Source organism: Hypomesus nipponensis, chromosome 6 (genome assembly GCF_054491055.1).
Source record: "Hypomesus nipponensis isolate SF chromosome 6, ASM5449105v1, whole genome shotgun sequence".
NCBI classification, from domain to species: Eukaryota; Metazoa; Chordata; class Actinopteri; order Osmeriformes; family Osmeridae; genus Hypomesus; species Hypomesus nipponensis.
The window spans coordinates 3,931,688-3,955,665 of record NC_140366.1 but is presented as its reverse complement, the minus strand read 5'-3'; the positions used below and the strand labels follow the sequence as shown (position 1 = coordinate 3,955,665).

The window sequence follows — 23,978 nt, the reverse complement described above, 5'->3', positions numbered from 1 at the left end:
TGGTTTACTGTTTACACTGCAAGTGAGGAAACTCTGAGCTGTCGTTGCTGCCCTTTAAGTACCTTTTGCTTTTGTACTTTTATCTAAATGGTCAGATCCCACTGTATTTTATTGCCAATGGAGATTGCCACTGCAGGAGAATGATGGCCGGTTATGCCATTTATTAGGTTAATTGATTAGATTCTCTAAATCTCAGGTTGGTAATTTGACAGTTGAGGTTCGGATCATGTCGCAAGGAAACATCCTTAATCCTAAGAAGCTTGGTCTAAGTTTACAGGTAATTATGGGCTATAGCCTACACAACAGAATTCTTACCACAAAATCGACCGACAGAAGAGCAAGAGCTGTATGGGTGCTATTATTAAAATCATGCATGAACGCCATCTAATGTTGGTGACAGCGGATGGCACTTGTTTTATATTGCTAGATAATGTGCACCATCATATTTTTAGGTGAGTGGGTGTATTTCACTTGTCACACTACTGACGTGGCAACTGTCATTTTCTCTCTTCAGCTATACACGAGTTCCCAGATGACCTTTTCTCAAATGATGAACGCAAGAGTGGGGCTGTTGCTCTGCACATATTGGCGGTAAGAGGGCTCTTTTGAATTGCCTATTACCTTCTTAGCCCCATAGTAATTTTTTTAGCTGTTTGTAATTCTAACAGGTACAAACAAAGACCTTGTAGTCTCAACTAGGTAAGCAACAATAAGACATTGCCCATTTATTCCTACAAAGAGTGTTTAAAGCAGTGGTTCTCAAACCTCTTGAATCAGGTGTGTTGGAGCAGGGAAACATCTAAAACATGCAGGACAGGTGGTCCCTGAGGACAGGGTTGAGAACCACTGGAAAGTGTCCCGGGTTATAACGGACAATAAGGTCCTAAGTCCACACTTGCTGACTTTCTTCAGACTTTCTTAGTCATCCCTGTTATCTATGCACAGGTAACGGTGGGGGCATGTGGTAATGTATGTCTTTGTTTTCCAACTAATGACAGAGGTAGCTCTGCTGTGCTTGAGTCTGGGTCACTGGACATATATGGACATCCTATATTACTCCCTCTCACATTAAATAACAAGTTTGAGGCTTAGACGAGGTATCATCATTGGTAAACATGGATTTGAGAATAAGAGGACGTGGGTAAGATGCTTAGCCAAATACAGGGCAATCCTGCAGTGCCCCTTGTGGACTACAGAGAGCACAAAAGGTAGTATCCTCAGGAGCTGATGTCAGGCCTGATCTATCATTTATACAACTTCATGGCAGCTGTAGAAAAAAAACAATTCTCCTCAGTGGTAGAGTAAGCAAGCTCCAGATATTTGTCAAAACAATTATGTTGATCTATAGTGCCTTCTGTTCATCCTTCTTCAGAGCCAGATACCCTTGCCATTTGTGCCAAGTTTCCTGTCAATGAATTCCTGCTGCATTAAGAATTGCATGGCTTTGGCCAGTAAGCATGGCCTTACTGTCCTCTCTTCTCTCAAAAGGCACTCTACATGTTCCTGGCCTTGGCCATAATCTGTGATGACTACTTTGTGACAGCACTGGAGAAGATCTGTGAGGTGAGAACCATGTTTTCCTCGATTACCTTGTGTTCTGCGCTGCTGCCACCCACCACCATCCCCTTCTCTCCCATGTTGTCTGTCTGTTCTGCCCGTGGGGGATTTAACTTGTTGCTCCCTGCCTCATGTCATGCATGCTGCAGTGAAGGCAGGGAGCGCATCCCCATGTACATCCATTCCGCCAATGTTAAACCATTTGTCATGTGTATGAATAAATTGTGAAATCAACCACGTGAGTGTCTTGACTGAAATAGTATCCAGTTTGACAACTCCACTTTCTCTGTTCTTGTTCTGTCTGTTAGAAACTAGACCTTAGTGAAGATGTCGCTGGAGCAACGTTCATGGCAGCCGGGAGTTCTGCACCAGAGCTTTTTGCTTCTGTTATAGGTACACACATACACACACACACACACACACACACACAATGTTTGGTGTCAGGGCTGGTTCAGATTGGCTGCCTCCCCCTGTGCAGGTGTCTTCATCACACACGGTGATGTGGGGGTAGGGACCATCGTTGGCTCAGCGGTCTTCAACATCCTCTGTATCATAGGCGTATGCGGAATATTTGCCGGACAGGTATGAGTGTGTACATATTTGCCTTGTGGGCAAATGTGTCGGAGCGCTCCAACTGGAAAGAAAATATCTAGATAACAACATGACCTGTGAACTACCAAAACATTTTGTTTGGTCTTTGCTCTAATCCGTTTCTCTGTATAAAAATGCCTTACAACTATAATTTGTGACAGTTATTGTTTCTGTCTCTAGGTTGTAATGTTAACTCGGTGGTCTGTCTTTAGAGACTCCTTCTACTATATCTTGTCAGTAGTGGCACTCATTGCGGTAAGTGTGGCGGCAACATGGCCTGTTGGAGAAGAATGGTACTTTATTGTTCGCCGGGGAAAAAATTGCACTGTTACAGCTGCATTGACAAATGCAATATTAACAAAATATACAATGTAACATTATCTTATAACATATTATTAAGCTACATTGCAAGTGCAAAAAGACAGTTGTTGTTTGCATAAACATGCCCAACTTGTGCGACACGCTGAAGTTATTAGTGCCATTAACTAGTCCACAGTTACTAGCACACATTTGTCATGAATAGCCCAACACCTTAAGAATATTTGTTACATCTTTCATGTCTTTACCTTTTTTCCAGTTTATCTACGACGAGAAGATAGTATGGTAAGTGCTTGTTTTCAATTAGACAAGGTTGATAATAATGCTGTGATACTACAATAATGATGCAGCCAATTATAGTTTGAAGTAGGTCTAAACAATGACCCTCTGCTTCTCTTTCAAAGGTGGGAGAGCCTTATCCTGGTGCTTATGTATGCTGGATACATCCTCATTATGAAGTAAGTGCTATATGTTCTCTTACAGGCTACATAGTAGGGGTGTAACAATACACCAAAATCACGATTCGATACGTACATCGGTTTTGAGGTCACGGTTCGGTTCATTTTCGGTACAGTATGAGAACAAAACCTAAATTTGCGTGTTTATTATTTGTAAACACACAATTTATTGTAAAATTGTGACAGACATTTCTGTAACGGGAAAGGGGGGGTTTTGTCCTTCAGGAGTTGCCGTAGGTGTGTTGCTAAGGCAAGCGTTAGGTGAAGTAAGTGGAGGGCTGTTCGAATGCTATGTCTGAGAGAAATACAGTGAACAAATACAAGTTGTGCTTGAAGACCGTGTCGGTATATAATTATTTACACTACAGAAAGTGATCTGAAATGAACCCTCAAACAGATGGCTACATTGGTGACAGTAGTGGTGCGTCCGGAATGAATAGATTGCTTTCTAGATAGTTTTCTTTGTTTTGTGAGAAGTAAGTAGTGTTAGCTACTAGTGTTAGCTTAGCTATCTTAGGATCCCCTCGTGCAAATCGAAGAGAAGCAGAAGCCATACATCAGGAGGGAAACTAATTGATATGCCACCTTTAGCTGGTCGACCCTTTGTCGTTGCAGTCAAGAGCGCTTACCGATGGTGACAACTATGACTATCATTATCAACTGGTAAGAATTCTACCTACTCGACGTGAATGAGGCAGTTTTTCAGTTATGGGACAGTCTTCCAGAGGCTGTCCAGACAGATTATATAGCTGTAAAGGACAGACTTAAAGAGGCATTTGGACACAAACAGTTTATGGACCGTTTTAAAGCTTGCCTGTCGACCCGCCCACATGAGCCACAGGAGAGTTTTGAGGTGTATGCTGCTCTTGATTAGTGAATAATGTAAGCAAACAGGAAATCAAAATTTCTTCCACAGCTGCAGAGATTAACAAGTTAGTTCTCAAGGGGTTTCCAGACTGACGACAGGGCACAAAGGGAGGAGACATTTTGGATATTTCTCGCTGGTCTCGATCCCGTTTTGAGAGCAAAGTGCCATGAACAGGGAGCAACTGATCTGGAAGAAGCCCTGGTTATTGCAAGAAGATGTGAGAATGCATGCGAGGGCCTACGTATGGACTGGTTAATTCCTACACCGGCTGCACGACACAAGCGAACGGGGCTGTGGCAACAGTACAGTCCGGGTCTGGAGTAGATAGCGTATCAAAGGTGGTTGACAATGAGGAAATGAAAGTTATGAGGATGGAGATGAGACCGATGGCAAGGGAGAATCAAAGGCTGAGAGACGGTGATGGCCAACGTGAGGGCAAGGGCAGCGTTTCCGCCCCGCTGCGAGAGGTCGCTGTCAGTGCAACTGTGGGGAGCACGGTTGTCAGTTGCTTGGTAACCAGAGGACTCAAAGAGGAAGCTCCCCAGATAGTCGGTCCTTCTCCGCAAGGGACGACAAGCAAACTGATGACCGATGGCGTGAGTTTTACCCCAGGGGAGGGTTCAGAGGGCGCAGCCCGAGTCCGGGAAGATTATGATGAAGGAGGCGCGGAGTGCGCTTTAGATCTCCTAGAAGGGAGGAACAACAAAGTCAGCAGGTAAACTAGATGTAGCTGATGTTATGGCCCAAATGCCAGCTTGTGCTGAGGAGGGCCCGTTTACCTGTAATACATGCATGTCAGAATCACCAATGCGCACCAATGTGCGCTGCACATTCTCTTGAAATGAGTAATGACACTGATGAAATTCCTACTTCGTATGTCAGGAGTGTAATTGAGGGGTCAGAGGTGTCAATGTTAGTGGACTCAGGGTCTAGTGTCTCCTTGATTAGCTCTGACTTTCGTATGTCTGTGCCAGCTCTGTGTGGCCGCCCATTGAACAAGAACTTTGCTGCCCTAACCTGCCGCTCGGGCTGTAAATGGTAAGATGCTTGACACATTAGAAACCATCACATTAACCCTTCAACTGGGCTACGGAACATGGCAGCATGTGTTTCATATGCTCCGGGACACTACACAGGGAGTCTTACTGGGCTGGACATCACGCCCTTATTGATGTTGGACAGGCCCAGCTGCAACTGTGGGGCATCAGTGTCCAGAGCGACTTACAGCAAGTACAGGGACATTCCCGCCGAGGCAACGGCCGGGAATCGATCTGGCAACCTTCAGATTACTAGCCAAATTCCCTCACCGTTCAGCCACCTGACTCCGCTGACGGGTAAGGACATGATCCCCATGTGCTGTAATGTGTCGCTGGTTTCTGGATTGACTATTTCCACTCTGAGTGAGACAATAGTGTCTGTAAAGATCAGTCCGTCTGGTTCTGCTGACTTGAACAGTAGCGATTTTGTGGGCTACTTAGAACCCAATGTGCATGAGACAGCTGGACTGGTGGTGGCAAACACTGTGAAATCTGTGAAGAATGGAGTCACAGCTTCCCGTGTGCTCAACCCCACATGTAATGACTTAACACTCTAACACGGAATGCACTTAGGTGAGTTTTACCATGTGGAAGAGTCAGATCTCACCCCACTTCCTCAGAAAATTGTCAATTTTGCAGAGGCAAATACAAACATACCAGTCCCCCCTATGTCACTAGACGATTCTCCTATCACTGAAAAGCAGAGAGCAGAACTGACTAAGATTTTACATTAGTGTTTAGTGGTGTTTTCAGTGCATGCAAGAAAAATACAGGGAAATGTGACCCGGTGAAACGTCACATTCGAACCGGTGATCACCCACAACCAAACAACGTGCCTATTAGGGCTGCCCCCGACTAAGATTTTCTTTGGTCGACCAAGACTCGACTTAAACGTCTCAAAATCGACTAATTGAACATTTTCGCGATCTGACTCAATGTCTGCTGGACATAGCAGATTCAGCCGCTAATAGCCTACTAATAATAAGACTCGTATCACCAGTCCTGTTGTAACCGAATGCTGATGGTATTTAGTATATCTTACAATGTACTACAAATTAAAAATATTGTTTGTTTAACATGCAAATCATCAGAGCGTGCTTATCACTGCCTGAAAAACTTGCAGCATGCGAACTTACAGAGAAGAGTAAGTGGGGAAACAGAAGAGCTGAGTGGGGAACGTTGCAACAGAGAAAGATTTTGTTGTCTTGGCCGGAGAAGATTGTCATTCGATTTGGATGTGATTCTTATAATAGGCATATTCATTTTTCAACCCAGCACGTTAGCCTGAGCGAAGTAGGGCTAGACCAAACTACGTTTTTCAGGTGGTAGGCTACATCATATTTGACGTCGAACGATGAAAAATAAACCGTTGTTGGCAGAGTTTGCATACAACGTTTTTCAAGTCACCCGGTACTTTGTAAATGTAAATGTTCTTTAATGAAATGCTGCCATACCACAGATTTCTTTGCCATTTTGACTAATAACACCGACAAAATACGCTATGGCAGAGTTTGTAGTTCTGCAGCCAATTGTGCTCGTGCCGTGTGCAAAATGCCAAAACAAAAGAAAGGGCAGATTAGCCTAACAAAAAGGAAAACAGTAACACCTTCTCTTTGAAATTATATATTTTTACAGTTGGTTTATTTGTCTTAAATAATATAATCTACAATTTCTGTTGAACATTTCGTTAATTCAGCAAGGATGACACAAGCAGGAATCAGATCTCACACTGCCATATGGCAGCTAGACTAAAAAAATCTTAGTCGACCAAGAGCATATTGACCAGAAAATCGACTAGTCGAATAAGTGGGGATAACCCTTGTGGCTATCGCACACTTCCTGAGAAAAGAGTTGAGATTGAGCGTCAGGTAGTTGAGCTGCTGGCTGATGGTGTAATTGAGGAGAGCTGGAGCCCTTCGGCAGCTCCGGTGGTGTTGGTGAGAAAGAAAGGGGGAGAAGAATGGATATTCTGCGTGGATTATAGCAGATTTGACGCAGTCACGATAAAGGATTCCCACCCTCTTCCCCGGGTGGATGACATTGGACGCTCTTGCAGGCTCCTCCTGGTTCAGCACGTTGGACTTTTCGAACGGGTACTGGCAAGTGGAGGTGGCAAAATGCGACAGGGAGAAGCTTTTTCCACTGGCATAGGCCTATACCAGTGGCGGTCTATGCCCATGGGGTTGACCAACTCACTTGCAACATTCCAACGGATGATGGAACTTGTCCTGAGAGGCCTACCCTGGCAGATATGTATGGTCTACCTAGACGATATTTTGATAGGCAACACGTTTGAGGCCCACCTCTAATCTAGAAGAGGTGTTTACCAGGATCCAAGCTGCGGGCTTGTTAAATCCAAAGAAATGCCACTTTGCCAGGGATCAGGTGACATTCCTGGGCCACGTCTCTCGGCGGGGTCTGACCCAAGAAACACAGACAAAGTTGAACAATGGCCTACTCCCAAGACTCCATCAGAAGTGAGAGCCTTTGTGGGGCTGTGTTCTTACTACAGGCGGCTTGTTCAGAATTTTGCCCAGCATGCAGTCCTTCTGAATCACCTGATGGGGAAAAATGTGCCATTTGAATGGACAGCTGTGACTTAGCCTTCAACCATTTAAAAGGGGTACTGTCGACAGCCTGTAGTGGCTCTGCCTGACTTTAGCGTGCCCGTCGAAGTCTGTACTGAAGCCTCTAAAGACTCAGTGGGGGCTGTGCTGGCCCAGGTCAGGGATGGACTTGAGCATGTTGTGGTCTACGCCAGTTAGGCCCTCAGTCCCATGCAAGAGCGCTGGTCCACCTTTGATAGAGAGTTCTGGGCTGTGGTGTGGGCTGTACGCAAATTCAAGAGAAAGCTCATAAAACATGTTATTGGCCGTCTGTTTAGAGACATTAAACGATGGTGTGAGCAGTGTGAGGCTTTTCCCCAGGCTTTGCTCCTCCTGCCGCGCAGACAGAGCCCGTTGACCTGGTGGGTGAAGGAGGGATGTGTACAATGCCCACTGATTTTGACAAGTCGGCTCGGGTGACGACTCGGACCGGGAGGACAGTGCGTCCCCCTGGTCGTTTTGAGGACTTTGTGTTGACCTGAGCATTGTTCTTATTGTTGTTCTATTATGGGGGAGGATAGATATACTATGTATGCATACGAGGTTTGTGTGTGTGTATATTTTTTATTATTTTTCTTACTTCAGATGTACTTCTGTCTGTTGGTTTTGCATGCCCGTGCTGCTCTGGTGCTAAGTGAGACTTTTTCTGAGACTGATGCCGTTTCGCATGAGTTTGACAACTTTTCGTCTGAGACCTGATGCCTTTTCGTTTGAGTCTGACACTTAAGTCTGAAATCTGAGGATGTCCTAAAATGAACATCACACGTCACACTGCTCTCGTTTTATCCACGTCTTTTTCCATTGCAATATTTGACCAGGAAGCCAAAGTGTTCCGAAGCAGGAGACTTTAAGGACAGGGAAGGGTCCTTGAAGCTCCGGTCTATTGCTTGCGGTACCCATGACGCACACGGGCTGCACGTGTAGTTTCCGGCGGAAAATAAACCACTCAACTTCCGTTCCGGGAACTCACCCATGCACAGCCCTGTACCGAACCGAACGCCCTGTACCTAAATGGTTCAATACAAATACATGTATCATTACACCCCTAGTACATGGTGGGTGAAATAATAGTTTAATGCTGTTGAGATTCTTATTCGTACTACTAATGTATGACAGATGTAGAGCAGCTTTGTAAATATGTAAGTTGTATTGATGTGGGTGTTGGTGGTAGATGAAATCCTTGAAATCACCGATATAAAATCCCTTGGCTATTATGATTTAATGTATCGCAGGCATTCGCATAACTAGACATTTAGCCATTTACAGATGTGATAAACGAGTCGTGTGCATGTGTCATGGTCTATTCAGGTCACTCCCCTGGTAATCTGTGTCTCATCCCCAGCTTGCTCTCTCCCTGCCCATAAGAGTTTAATCTTTCCCTCTGCCATGGCTAAGAAAACAGGCTTAGTTGTTTCACTCTTCGGCTATCTAATTTGGAGGGGAAGGCGTGTTCTTACGCCTAGATGGGTTGTCAGGCTTACACACACTGACTGTATCAGATTCCTTACATCTGAGGTCTACTCAGTGTTTAAAAAAATTATATTATCATTTCAGTTTTTTGCAGCTTTGCATTTAGTTAATGAAATATGCTATAAGTATCTTTTGACTACTTGACCTAGTGAATAGATGTGAAAGTAATGTTTCTGTGACTTTTCTCAACACAATTGTCCAGGTTTAACTCCAGCATGCAGAAGTTCTTCGTGGGAAAGGGGGGCAAGAATGTGGCTAATGGTAATGCGGCAGCCAGCAGCGAGATGGAGGATGGTAAGGCTTGTTCTGATAGTGTGTGTGTGTGTGTGTGTGTGTGTGTGTGTGTGTGTAACCCACCGTTGCCACTACTACCAGTAGGTAAGGCTAACTTGACAGGCTGCAAACAAATAACCTGCATTTAGGACCTCAGACCCCCAAGCAAAAAAGCATCCAGTAACATCCAGTCTCTTTAGCCTTGCTAAACCCAATATTGCTTATTAAGTGTCATGAGTTTTTCTGCATGCCATATTCAGCGGTTGTGTGTGTGTGTGTGTGTGTGCGTGCGTGCGGACATATAAGTTGTAATAGGTGTCACCGGTTAATATGGAAAGCACACAGTAGTGCTTGCGCACGCCTGCGCAATGATATCAAACTTCTGAACGCACGCAATAACTTTACATTGACTTTCAGATATATATAGATATTTAGTCGTACGCACAGGCAGGTGTCCTTTGTGCTTCGCATACCAACATCATTGCGCAGCACAGAAACGCCTGCTCGTCTAGACGCATGAGATCTTTCGGTCTGGGTGATGGGTGATTTGATAGGTGTAAACCAAGCCCTGGGTATTTTTCTTTGCCTTTTGAGAAAATTAAAGCTCAAATGCTCCCATCTGAAAATGTTCCCCTTATGTCGTCATAAGAGGAAAGGTTACCTCCCCTTTCTTTGCTTTGCCCGCACAGAGAATTTGGCCCAACAATCAGAAAATTTGCTACGACCATGCAAGCACGATATTGTTTTTTCCTCGAGACATTATGGCTTGCAATGGCAGTTAGCCCCGCCTCTCTCCTCCTCATAGCATTTAAAGCTACAGACAAAGAAATTGCACGTCCTAAGGAAAGCTCATTGTGGGACTGCCCGTAGTGGCTGTAATTCTGCACCAAGGCTGAATTTCGGGAAAGAGACTTCAGATAGAGTATTAGGCGACCACTAAGGCCTATATAAAAGCATCCAAAAACGGCATGCCATGGGACTTTTTAATTACTTGCCATATTTTAAACCACATGCCTTCTTTCTTTAACATTGATTGGGATAGATCTACTGCAATAGAAAATACAGCAGGTCTTCATTATGAAGTGCAAGATTTATTAATTTTAGATTTCAACATACTATGGTTTGGGCACAGATGGGCAGACTCCTGAACTCTTCAGGAAAAATAACGCGGAAATTAGGGTGACCAGATTTGAGTTTGTGAAAAAGAGTACACTTCGTTGCATCGACGGGGGTGACATAAGTCACCGAGGACCTTCATTGTCCCACAAAAGCATTCTGGCTTGATGACACGATCAAAAAAAGAATAATGGGTGTGTTTAACAAAAGCTTCTGAAGGCAAGACTAATATTATTTAAATATATATTATTTCCTAATGTGGTTAACAGTTTTTTTTTTTTTTTTTCAAGTATTATTCTTCGTCTTAGCTCCAGATAGACATGTCATCAATCTATGCTCGCGTTTAAGATTATAACTTATAACTATAAGCTATAAGCTTAACTTATATTTTCCATCATGTCATGAAAGTTTTTACGAAAAATCAAATCTGTTTTAAAATAACGGGAATAAACTAGTGCTGTCAGTTTAACGCGTTATTAACTGCGTTAACGCAAACCCAAATTAACGGCGTCAATTATTTTATCGCGCGATTAACGCTCTTTTTGGCCTAGCAAACTTTGTAGTTTTTTTCACATGCTGTTGCAACAACTACCGACGTTAGAAAAACTACAACACCACACCGGATCTAGCTAGACCGGAAACAAAACAACAGGCACGCCAAACACTCGTTTGGCTTGCGAGCTGGCTTAAGAGTAGTAGCAGAGCCCGTTTACGGATATTAGACATTCTCTGGTAGTAGGCTAACGTTACGTTTTGAGTGGATGACGAGCGCGAGATGCCGAAATGGATGCCAATAAGATTCTGAATGGAAAGTTTGCTTTTAAAAAGTTGCCAAATGGTTCTATTGACTAGACCAGTGATCTGTGTGTTTTGTCGTTGTAAACTGAGCTATCATCGCAGCACGTCCAGTCTGAAATACCACTTGATGGCCAAGCACACAGCTGATGCGAATTCTCTGCCCCCTCGTCAAAGCCAGGCGATTGCAATGTTGTTTTCAATAAAAAAAATATTTGCACAAAGCAATCCGAACCACTTTTCTATGTTGATAAGAGCATTAAAATTTGAAAAAAGATTGGGACAAAAAGAAATCAGGGACATTAAGAATAGATAAAAATGTGCGATTAATTGTGATTAATCGCGAGTTAACTATGACATTAATGCGATTAATCGCGATTAAATATTTTAATCGTTTGACAGCACTAGAATAAACTATTAACAACATTTCATGTGTGTGACAACCATTTGCTAAACCAACTACAACAGGGCAGGCAACTCGAGCCATTTCTCCCTGTGCTCATTCAATATAAGTCTATGGCTCATTCAGCTCAACGTAAATCGGCTATCTGCCAATGTGACATTTTGTGCTTGTCCCCGTTAGTATCCGCGAGCACATTTGCAGGCAAATTTTATTGACGTAGGCAAATAAATGGGGTGCTAGTTTACCCATTTCGGATTGGTTTCAAACTTAGCAAAAATCTGGAAAAAAAATTCTATGAAAAAGCTAGAAGTATGAGCCAGGTTCGAGAATCGAACATTTTTTTAGGGGGGAGATAGTTTTGTAAATGTTGACTGGAGTTAATAGAATGAAAACGACCGGAAGAGTCGGGAACCTAACCGTAAATGCAATACCACCTACATCCACCGGGGCCGTTGCTTCAAATCGAGGGGCGAGGGTGGGGGTCTGAATTGAAGGCCCACAGAATTTTATAGTAGGCTACACACAGTGCATCGCTCCGTCTTGGTACCTGAACCAATGCCACCGCCGTCAGTATTGCAAGTAGCTATAATACTACTTTTGTATTGGCAATTGTCCAGGCAATACTACTTTATTTAATTTAGAAGACTTAAGTAGGCCTAAACTGTAATGACAAACACATTTGATGTAGTGAGGAATCTGAAGCGATACGAAAACATTAAACTTTTCAATAGGCTACACGTTGCGCCTTGCGCTGGCGAAAAAGTTTGGCAATATTACTTGTACTGTGGTGATGGCACCTATAACCACTGGTATTCTTCGAGCCACTGGTGTCAATTCATATGTCCGTTTCATTCTCACTCACATGCTCCGTACATGGCAAATTTTCCGCTTCGTTTTAACACGTCGTAAGTAGCCTATGCGATTGCTGCGTGCGCCTTGACGAGAGGTTGATTTTCTTTTTAAATCAACGTCAAACTACACCATTCCGGGAGGGAGGCAGGGGTTTGCGGTGCTAAAGCCAACTTGATGTGTTGAATGCACAGAGCATGTTTTAAAACATATTATTAAAATACATATTACTGTTTTAACAAATCCTCATAATAAATCATAGCATATTGCATAAAACATAAGCACAAAAATAATCAGTGATACATTTGCGATCCATTAAAAATTACATTCGCCATGGCATCTCTAATGGTCGCAAATGCCCATTTCGGTCGCAGTGTAGTGCCCTGCGCGCGCGCACACACACACAACCCCAAAACTACAGCACCAAACAACCCTAACCCGCTGAGACATGGACTCCACTATAGACCTTTGAAAGTGTACTGTGGTATCTGGCATCAATACGTTAACAGCAGTAAGTTGCGAGGTGGGGCCTCCGTGGATCAGATCAGTATTATTCACTTCACCTATCAGTGGTTGTAATGTTATGGCTGTGACGCGGGCACACACTACATGGCCAGAAGTATGTGGACACATACACATTACAGCTACTGGAGCCGAGTGCACCAGCTGGGCGTAAAAAAGTTGGTCTTAACTCCTACGTCGGTCTTAGCTACGTCCAACTCCACTCTACTACTGCCTAGCATCTCCCTTAAAATTAAGCAATGCAAGATAAAGAAAACCCCCAAAAAAGGAAAACAAACTTTACAGATACAGAAATTTGAAAACGTATAGAGATGTATAACCAGAATAGAAGCGTACTCACTGGAAAATTCAATAACAGCAACACAAACAAGGAAAAGAAGTCAGCGTGGAAATCAATAACCGATCAAATTAATAATGAATGTGATGGAGGACTGCGGACAGTTGAAGAGGTTAGGAAGAAGTGGAAAGATCTTCTTTCAAGGGCAAAAAAGGATGCATCGGCATTTAAAAACCCGCCAACCGGGGGTGGTCCTTCACCAAAAATATCAGTTTATAGTGGTATTATTATTGATATTTTTGGAGAGGACTCTCCCACCTTTAACAGATTGATCGGCTTTGACAGTTCACTGTCAGTTCAAATGGTTGAAGACTCAGACGTTCAGTGCAGCACAGATCACGATATGACAGCTGTCAGTGTGAGTGGTAAGTCATTTAGCCTATTCCCACTACAGCTACATTTGTTTGTTCGCAAATCAATAGCCTCGTAGTGAGTAGGCTATCATTAGGCCTATATTGTTTGCATTACGATCAAGTGCTAGCCTATATACAAATAGCTACAAATAGTCTACACTGTTGCAATTTTACAGACTCAAACGACACCCTGTGTGAAGAGGAGAGCCCCATAACACAAAAGATGACACAATCCCAGAGGTCCACGCCCACAATTCCCATACAAAAGAGAGATTTTGCTGAGCTGCAGCGCATACTTCTTGAAAAGGAAATCATTCGTGTGGAGGTCGAGACCGCCCAAACTCAAGGCAGAGCATGAGAAGATGGAGCTTCTAAAAGAAAAACTAGAACTCAAACTTCTTGAGACAAAATATAACGTCTCAAACGAAGACACCATGATGACATACGCCATTCTTTAGTTAAGCTATTTTGATTTAATGAAAACAATTGTTAGGCCTATACAAATATTTACAACCGTATACATATAAATAAATAAATAATTGCCATTGATAGGCTATTTCTAAGGCCTACTGATGTAGAGATTGTTTGTACTGTTTGTTTCTTATGAATAAGATATAGAATTGAAAAAAACCATTTGAAAACTAAGTTATGAGCACACATAGCGTATGCCTATGGGCCTAGATGTTATTTATATGATTGCGGACTAGTCGTCCACCGATATCTTCAGGGATGGCAGCCACAGGGTTCTCGTCAGCCTCCAGCACCACTTCTCCTTGCATCATAAGGGGGATTCTCTTTTTAACGCAGATGTTGTGCAGCACCGCAGTAGCAGCAATAACAACACAGACGCGTTCAGGGTGCATTCCCATTTCACTGTGGAGGCAGTGAAACCTAAAAGAAACAAGAACTAAAATCACCATATAGGCTATCCGATCAAAATATGCATCTATAGGTTCTATACTAACCTTTAAAAATGTGTGAGTGCTGCTTAGGCTATTTGTTTTTGCCCGTTAACCGGGCTACTAACCTGCGTTTTGAGCACTCCAATGCACCGCTCAACGATGTTCCTTATTAGTGCGTGCTTATTGTTATAGGTTTGTTCTTGAGCAGTTCTTGCTCTATAACCTCCGTTTTAGTGGGTATCCACTATCCCCAAGGAGAATGCCATTCCCCCTCCCTGCCTCAAATTCCCGATGGAGGGCGCTCTCTCGGAGGATGCGAGCATCATGTGTTGACCCAGGCCATCTTGCCACAAGGTCCATAATGGATATATCCGAGTCGCATGCTATTTGTACATTAATCGAAGGGTAACCCTTTCTATTGACATATAAATACTCATGATCCGAGGGGGCCTGAATGCGAACATGAGTACCGTCAATACACCCAACAATACCAGGTACCCCAGATTTAGAATGAAAATCCTGCTTGGTTTTTGGATGCTTCTTCGTAGGTGGGTAGGTGGATATGTCGCCTAAAGCAGCACTGAACGGCCAACGACACTCTTCGAATTGCACGACAAGAAGTCGTTCTGTGAACATTAATCATGTCTCCCATTGTATTTTGAAAGGCCCCGTTTGCCAAAAAACGGAGAGCAAACAGCACCTGCAGGGCGGGGGACAGCGCAGCGTTTCTGTCCGTTGTATGTTGGAGATGAGGGGAGAGCTCCTTGATTAGCTCAAAAATGAGTTGGTCCCCCCCTTTTTGAGCTATAACAGCTTCCACTTGTTGGAAGGCTTGCTACATGATATTGGAGTAACTGTGTTTACCCATTCATCCAGAGGAGCATTTGTGAGCTCAGACACTGATGTTGGACGAGAAGGCCTGACTCGCAATCTCTGTTCTAGTTTATTACAAAGGTGTTCAGTAGGTTTGAGGTTCTGGCCCACACAGGGCTCTTTGCTGGCCAGTCAAGACTCCAGACTCATCCAACAATGCTATTATAGCATATCTTTGTGCATTGGGTCATGCTAGAACAGAGAGGGGTCTTCCTCAAACTGTTGCCACAAAGTTGGAAGCAAAAAAATTGTCTTTGTAAGCTGAGGCATAAACATTTCCCTTCATTGGAACTAAAGATCCTTGGCCAACCACAGAAAAACAACTCCATTCCATTATCCCTCCTCCGCCAAACTTAACAGTTGGCACAATGCAGTCAGGCAGGTAATGTTCTCCTGGCATTTGCCAAACCCTGTCTCATCCTTCCCTGCCAAAGACAAGTGATTTGTCACTCCACAGAACACGTTTCCACTGCTCCAGAGTCCAGTGATGGCGTGCCTTATACCACTCCATCCGACGCTTGGCAATTGTGCTTGGTGATGTAAGGCTTGCATGCAGCTGTTTGGCCATTGAAACATATACCATGAAGCTCTCTGCACAGTTTTTGTGCTGATGTTAATGCCAGAGGAGGTTTTGAACTCTGCAGCTATGAGTGCTCAAAGCTTTGGTAACTTTTACACACTATACGCCTCAGCACTCTAACTTTATTGGGGTCTGTCACTTTGTGGCTGGTTGCTGTGGTTTCTAAATGCTTCCACTTTGCAATAATACCACTTAAAGTTGAATATCTAGGACAGAAGAAATTTAATAAACTGACTTGTTGCAACGATGACATCTAGTTACAGTACCACACATTAATTCAGTGATCATCTTTTTCGAATTACCAATTTTTTCATGTGTGTAAAGGCAAACTGCATGGCTAGGTGCTTGATTTTATACACCCGTGGCTATGGGACTGAAGGAAACACCTGAATTTAATGATTGAGGTATCAGTGTGTGTGTGTGTGTGTGTGTGTGTGTCTTGACATGCACACGGTACTGTATTTAATAAAATATAATGTAAAAATTATACACTCTAGTGTACAAATAACTGGAATTGAGTTGAACTAGGTGTTTTATAACGTAATATCAACAACCATTCAACGCTTAACACAGTGTGGCATCCTTTTACATAAGATTTTCTAAACGCTCTTTCTCTCTCCTAGTCAAGCCCAGTAGAGCTTACAGTCGTGGCTCTGTGGTGATGGTAGATGAAATTATGAATGCCAGCCCTCCCAAGTTCCGCTTCCCTGAGGCTGGGCTCCGGATCATGGTCACCAGCCATTTTGGCCCCAAGACCCGGCTCCGTATGGCCAGTCGCCTTATCATCACTGAGGTATTGTGGGGGTGTTTGTGGAAAGATTTACTCATGTTTGACTTGATAGGTCTGTAATGATTTGCATTGTGCTGTTAGTCACATGGTGACCTGTCCTCTGAAAGCGACAGAAGCTGGTCCAGGCCGCCAATGGCGTGGAGACTGCAGTAATTGATGGGAAAGTGGACATAGAAAACGGAAACGTGCCTGAAGACAAGCCCAGCGAACAAGAGAATGACACTATATCTCCCTTCCATGTGCCAGGTTTGTATGTACACTCTCAATGTTTTGTGATGTTTCTTTGTGTAGAGCTTTTCCAAGTATAATAATTAACTGTTTATTGCAGTAGTTCATGATATACAGCAGGCAGATGAACCCAATCCTAACCAACCAAATATATAGCTTCCAGTTCAATACACTTGGTGCCCATAACCCAAATTATCCTTACTTCATAGAATTGACTAATTGCCTTGACTAATTATCATTCCCCCTTAAGAACGTCATTTTGGACATGGCTGTCCAATTATCTGTTATTAGGAATTGCTTCCAACTATAAACAATATCCAGCCCCAGTAGACAGGTCCAATATCAGCCTCACTGCTGACTTTTTCTCTCGTTTTTCTGTTTGTCCTTTAGCGGGCATTGGTAGTAAGTTTAAGTGGCTGATCTCCTGGCCCCTGCTGCTGCTTCTCTTCTTCACTATCCCCAATTGTGGCAAGCCCCGCTGGGAGAAGTACTTCATGCTCTCATTCATCCTCTCCACTGTCTGGATTGCTGTCTTCTCCTACTTCATGGTGTGGATGGTGAGTTGCACCATTGTAGGAGTGTGTGAGTGTGTTTGTGCGCGCAACGTCTCACAATAGTTTTTTTTGTAGGTAACCATAATTGGGTTTACACTTGGCATTCCTGACGTCATCATGGGCATCACTTTCCTGGCAGCTGGCACTAGTGTTCCTGACTGCATTGCCAGTCTGATTGTTGCTCGGCAAGGTATACATCAATCTACTCTGTTCATTGTCTACTATTGTGTGTGTGTGTGTGGACATACCAATCATTTATGTAGACAGTACAGCAGAAGATCAGGGATCTGAAGTGCATATTTCTACAGTAATGATTACACGAACAGTACTTTCAGTGGTCAGTCAAGGACAGATCTGTATTTATTATTTGTAAGTAACCACATCTCAGCTACCAGGCATGGTGAACAAAGAAGAATAACATAGTGCAACGATCACAGTAGCTAGCTTTAGTGTTTGTATGGTGTACAAACATTTGATACCAACTGAGTGTGTGAGACATACGCACGATACATGTCTTGTCAGTCAGGTCCAAAAGTCGGAAGCTCTTTGGAACATGTGCAAAACGTGATAATCCCAACAGGATTTCACAAGGAATTTTAGAGTGCATGCCAGCTCGAGTGCATGCTGTCATTAAAGCAGAAGGGGGATGTACCAAATACTAAGATTCTGAAATTCAAGTTCATTGTCCAGTAAAACAAGATTCAACTTGTTACTCAAGCTAGCTAGTCACACGTTTGGCTGCTAGTATTAGCAGTGTTTTTATTAAACATTTAGTCGCGCTGCTACAAATTCGGCTCAACACTTTATCAAGCTGATATTATCATTTGTAATAAAAAATGAGTATTTAGAAACCAATTCTTACTTGAAGTATTTTGACTTGTTGATCTTGTCTTAGAAACTTGGCATTGCAACAATTCAACAAGCCCACGGTTTGGTTTCTTGGGTCACGGTTTCGGTTCGGTGTTGTTAAGCAAATTTGGTGGAAGAAAAAAACATTACCATTTCAGTGTTGTGTCTGTATTTTCGGTGTATTTTCTGTAAATCCGGCAAAGTGGGAGGTCCCGCAGCGCAGAAGGGGGGTGGATCCGGCGACTCAAAATGGGGGTTGGAGGAAACACAAAAACATACACTGCCTACATAGCTTCTCTGACAAAGAAAACTTGCTTGTACATCAGGGCAATGTATATTTTAATTTCAGAACATGCACTGCATGGGTGTGAAACGTTAAAAATAAACACTGCAACAATCGTTTTTACAAGCAACAATTATCCATCTGATTAAATTAACCAAAAAACGCACTAGATGAGACAGTCCATCACGTGACCATGATCATGTAAATAGCACAGGCTACGTGTGGGACTTATTTGAAAAAGTTAAGCACATTTTGTTGTCTGTTGTCTGAAAATGTTTCACCTGAGGGAAACGAGGCTAACAGCTAGCCTAGTCAACCAGCAAGGGCAAGTGTCACTTGAAGTGCATCCCCCGTCTTAACCTGAAAATTCACCTCAACTTATCAAAAATGCAAACACAAGATTTTTGTGAAACTTCAATGAGAGATAAAGACTAACAAGACATATAACAACATTGAAAACTACACAAACAGTAATTTATTTTTTCAATTTAGGCTAATCATTTTCCATAGTGACAAAGGTGCCGTAGGCCTATCCATTACAAAAGGTTCCGGAATAGCCCTGTTTAGCATACTTTACACGTGCATAGCTTCACATAATTTGCCTCTCTCCAGCAGTGTTGCCAACTTCTCAGTAAGGAAAGCAGGTGGAGCTGCGCGAGGCTATCGTGAGACTGAATGCCTGTGAGTGCTTTGCGATGGCGGTGGAGCTCACGGCAGCACCCTCTGCTCGTTGAGGACAGTACTGCGATCTGCGTTTTATGTCAGAGTCTCTAAAACACCAGCAAGTCTCCAACAACAAATGTTGCCAGGAGGGTTTGGAAAGATCGCCAGATATAGCGAGAAAGTCGCTAAGTTGGCAACACTGCTCTGTGGGTGTTAGGTTGTGTTAAAGAGTTTTTGTGGATCCAAAAAACGCGGTTACATAAAACCAAACCGTGGATAGTGTATTGAACGGTTCGGTTTTGCAGCCCTAGTGTACACACACTCATTTGAGTATCTACAGCAAGGGTGGCCAACCAGTCAGAGACTAAAGACCGAAATATACTTCTGCGATGGGCGGGCGCACGGATACGCACGGATACGGATGGATAGACTGCGTTCACGGTTCTCCGTAGGCTGTGGGTGCTGAAAACAATTCACCACCAGAAGAGTAGGTGGCGCAACGGTTATTTGTAAGACGTCGTCGAGTGTTTATTTACCTAGGTTACCGAGAAGTCGAAGCACATTTACAAATTAGCCGTTTAATCAGTCAAATATGCACATTTTCAGCAACTACACTGCCCATTTCTCGTCACATTTGAATTAAGATGCTGATTTACATGTACTGTTTAACTGAAATATAAATTGTAAAAACTTACAGCAATGGCGGTCAAAGGATTCTGTTCGTCCTGTTTATCACGGCAACCCCGCCCCCGCCCCTGACGCAAGCAGTTCTTAATACTGACCAATCACAGCCGAGGGGGTCTCGGAAGCTCTCCGAAATTACGACGGATAGTTAAAAAATTCAGGAGGTGCACGTCAAGCTCTCCGAGGCTCTCCGAGGGCTGACGGGTGTCGGCGGGTGTCGACTTCCCATTCATTTTCAATGAAACCAGGCGTTGACACCCGCGTAGGGCATTGTGGGAAAGCGAGCGGGGCGTCGAAAGTTGGATTTTTTCAACTTTATGTAAATGAGGAGCGTGAAAAACGGTAGCGTTGGCCAATCGGGTTGGTTTCTTGTAACGTAGCAACTGTTGGTCATGGTTAACATTTCTAGGTTTGACAATTTCAAGATGGAAGAGCAACTCATCGTATGTGTGTCTAAGCACTCAATCTTGTTTTATACGCCTCTGTACAATTAAAGAGACGTTAACAAAAAATGTATACCTGGCGCAGGGTTGCCGAGGTTGTCGGTGTCCCTGGTGTGTTAAATTCAGTCTCGTCACTTTAGCTAGTACGTAACCTAGCTCTAACTTCCTTCTGTGCTAGCTGCATACTGTACTAGTTTAGCTACAGTAGTCTAGTTTACCCGGCACATGATTGACATTCAACGTTGAAATGCTGGTTGGCAGTCACTTGCTAGCCATACAGTAAATGTGTAGTGGCCATAACCTATCGAATGTTACTGGAAAAATGTTTAAAGTGCTGTACAGTACTGTAGCCTATAGCCTTGTTGACAAGATCATGCAACATCTAGTCAGCGGATCTGATTCCTTGCATCATGCCGTGTGAAAGCTGTATTTTGATCAAGACAGGAGCACCTATATATCAATAATGATCACTATTGTAAATACATGAACCCAAGTCTGCACACTTGTTCATGACACCGTTTTACACAAACTACAACAGTGACCTTAGAGAACTACAACTCTGTATACATTTTTTTAACACGTCCCCGAGCGTGGTGCACTGTGGGAAGGCCAGCGGTGCAGGGCGGTAAAAACGCTGCAGTGTGAACGCACCGTAAGAGCCAACATTTTTTACCGTGTTACCGCAAAGAACCACATCATACACACGGGCACACATGAACATCGCCCCATCCCTTCCTCACACACGCACACACATACATGTGCACAGACAGACACCTCCCTGAAATGAGTCTCTGCAGGTTGGGATGTCTGTCATTGTATATAATATTGTACATTACATTTCACAATTGTGTTTCATATCACAAAGTAAAATGAGTAAATAGTATTCACCCTTAGGCCGCAAGGTGAACCCTATTATCGTTTCATCCTGCTCCACAGTCTGGCATCTACACAGTCTTTAGCTCATAAAAAAGAATGAGTCGTGCTAAGCTACCAAAAACAAGTGCGTCGCTAAAATTCCAGTCGATTGTCGATGCATCTATGTTTTATGCAGAACTAGTTTCTTCAGGGCGTAATAGGATTTTGTTACGGTTTGACACGTGATCATTCTACACCAATAAGGTGGCTGCTTTTTGTCAACATGGATAGATATAGCTGGCAAATAGAGAATGGGACCTTGCACGTCACCTGGATGACCAGAAATTCGCCCCTGACAGTGTTTTGCATGTGATACACTGCGGCTGCAAAAGTGCCTGTGAGACAAGCAGATGTTCCTGTTTTTCGCAAGGACTGTGTTGCACAGCATAACCCATTTGTACAGAGAGTCTGGGATCTCTCCATTGACTAGCGTTGACTTCCTTGTAGGCGGGTACTCTGTTGAATTTTTGGTGCAGCGTTTATTCAAGGGCGGCGTTTATTTGAGTGTGGCATTTAATTGAGGAAATATTGGAAGGGAAATAATATTTGGACAAAAACAGCCCCAACATTTCGGAAGTATCTAAGCTCCAGCCTCCATTAAGTACTAGGTAAACTAACCAGAAGTACAAAATTAGACCAAACTTAACCGAATAACAAGACTGACAAAACAGATCGGATGGAAGCATGTAGGAAATGGTACAGTGACTGACAAAGAGTTGAGGTTTTGGTTGAGTCCTGGGGACTGTGCAGGCCTTTCACGTAAATGTATCATGTTCTGAGCTTCATTCTGAATCTTCCTTATGACATGGGAATAACACATCCAGTGTCCTTGTGGTGAAGGGTAACATTAATGATGAAATGGTAAACTGGTTACGAAAGTTTGCATCTGGTCAGACTAATTCTTATGTCAAATCCTGCCATCAAATGAAAGTGTTTGAATGGCTTTTTTGGTACAAGAAATAGTCATTGCAGTTGCCCTTACACCAAGGAGCTAAATCATTTGCAATTCTTTCACTCCAACTCTGTTTGTTCAAAGGACTACAGTTTACTGGATCTTTTTTGTCATACCTTTCTTGTAAGCCCAGTCATACCAGTCTTGTTCAGAGACACTTCTGTACTTTCAAATTCTCTGGGTGATGGACGTCTCTCAGTTACAGACACCGGCAATCACACCATGATAGCAGTCGCTTAGAGTACACGTTATGTACTAACCCTAACCCTATGTAATGTCCCTCATGTTTGATCAAACAGAAACTGAATTTCTTAAGTCTTCAACCCTTTGCAAAGCAAACCACAGCTACATGACTCACTGTTACAGCTGAATGCCTCTCTCAATACAGGACTTGGCGACATGGCGGTCTCCAACACAATTGGCAGTAATGTGTTTGACATTCTGGTTGGACTGGGTGTGCCCTGGGCATTACAGACCATGTGTGTCAACTACGGCTCAGAGGCAAGTCTTTTATTATGGTGGCGTTTTAAGTACCATACAATTCATAGTAAGTTGTGTTGTAGAGCTACAATAGTTTACGTTTAAATTGAGTCATTTAGCAGACGCTCTTATCCAAAGCGACTTACAGTGAGTAGGGTGAAGTGCCAGCAACCTTCTGATTACTAGCCCAACTCCCTCACCGCTCAGCCATCTGACTCCCTAATAGTTAATGGTTTGGCAGCAAAATGAACATTGGAGGCTTGAGGAACTTAAATTGTCAATAACTTTATTTGAATGAGCTCTGGGGTGCTTACTCCTGTTTTGAGAAAGGGAGGGAAAATAATGAGTGGTTCCGGATGAGTCTTTGACCCTCTCTCAAACTCTTTTCTCTCCCACACACCTTTTTTCTTTCTGTTCTCTAGGTGATGATCAACAGTCGTGGGCTGCTATATTCTGTAGTGCTTCTGCTTGGCTCTGTGGCTCTCACGGTGAGCTAAATGTCATTGGTTCTTAAACCAATGTGGAAGTCAGCTATGTATTCCACTGTGGCTATGGGTGTGGGATTGTATTCATGAAAATGAAACTGTGTTCTATTGACTTTCAACAACAACAACATGCAGTTTGCCTTTTCAACAACCATGTTGCTTAAGAGATAAGCTAAAGTCAAGGACATTTATGAAGGTTGAGTAAACTTTCATCTATTCACAAGCGTGTGTGTGTGTGTGTGTGTGTGTAGGTGTTGGGGATTCATTTGAACAAGTGGCGTCTGGACCTGAAGCTGGGGATATACGTTCTGGTTCTTTACGCCGTCTTCCTCTGCTTCTCAATCATGATTGAGTACAACGTGTTCACCTTCGTCAACCTGCCTATGTGCCTGGATGAGTAGACCATTCCTCTGATCCCAAATCCTCAGCTCTGACACCAACCTACCCCCTCTGCCATACCACACCTAATTTTCTCCTTCCTTCACTACTGTCATAAAGCCCCCCCCCCCCCCCCCCCTGCCCTCAGTCATCCCTCTATAGTACCCAAATTCATATAATCAATCCCTGGAGCACAAAAACACTTTTTAGTAGACCTTCAGTCTACCTCCCAAGAGCAAGGTAGAGAAATAATAATCTCCTACCACCACCCCATATCACCCAACAGCTATCTTCCCTAAACCACCCAACCACCCAACCACCTCAAACTTTTTCTGAGCCTCCCACCCTACATGCTATTTCATCCAT

The 23,978-nt window shown here is 43.4% G+C and overlaps 1 protein-coding gene across 1 annotated transcript; it reads left to right on the top strand.

Moving 5' to 3' along the window:
- Positions 1-226: 226 nt before the first annotated feature.
- Positions 227-23,692, top strand: slc24a4b (solute carrier family 24 member 4b). The gene is made up of 16 exons (XM_084700200.1): positions 227-263; positions 515-591; positions 1,489-1,563; positions 1,866-1,950; positions 2,036-2,139; positions 2,329-2,403; positions 2,726-2,751; positions 2,871-2,924; positions 9,108-9,283; positions 16,532-16,701; positions 16,806-16,944; positions 17,317-17,483; positions 17,556-17,670; positions 22,658-22,770; positions 23,172-23,237; positions 23,486-23,692. Exons 1-16 carry the CDS (start codon positions 227-229, stop codon positions 23,633-23,635), a joined length of 1,629 nt encoding a protein of 542 aa, XP_084556326.1. The 3' UTR covers positions 23,636-23,692.
- Positions 23,693-23,978: the final 286 nt, after the last annotated feature.

What these genes read in the sequence shown, in the direction of transcription:
- slc24a4b (XM_084700200.1), top strand. Translation starts at nt 227, where the DNA reads ATGTCGCAAGGAAACATCCTTAATCCTAAGAAGCTTG. An exon ending in CAGTAGTGGCACTCATTGCG is followed by an intron (nt 2,404 to 2,725) that starts GTAAGTGTGGCG and finishes CCTTTTTTCCAG; the next exon opens with TTTATCTACGACGAGAAGAT. An exon ending in TCTGATTGTTGCTCGGCAAG is followed by an intron (nt 17,671 to 22,657) that starts GTATACATCAAT and finishes CTCTCAATACAG; the next exon opens with GACTTGGCGACATGGCGGTC.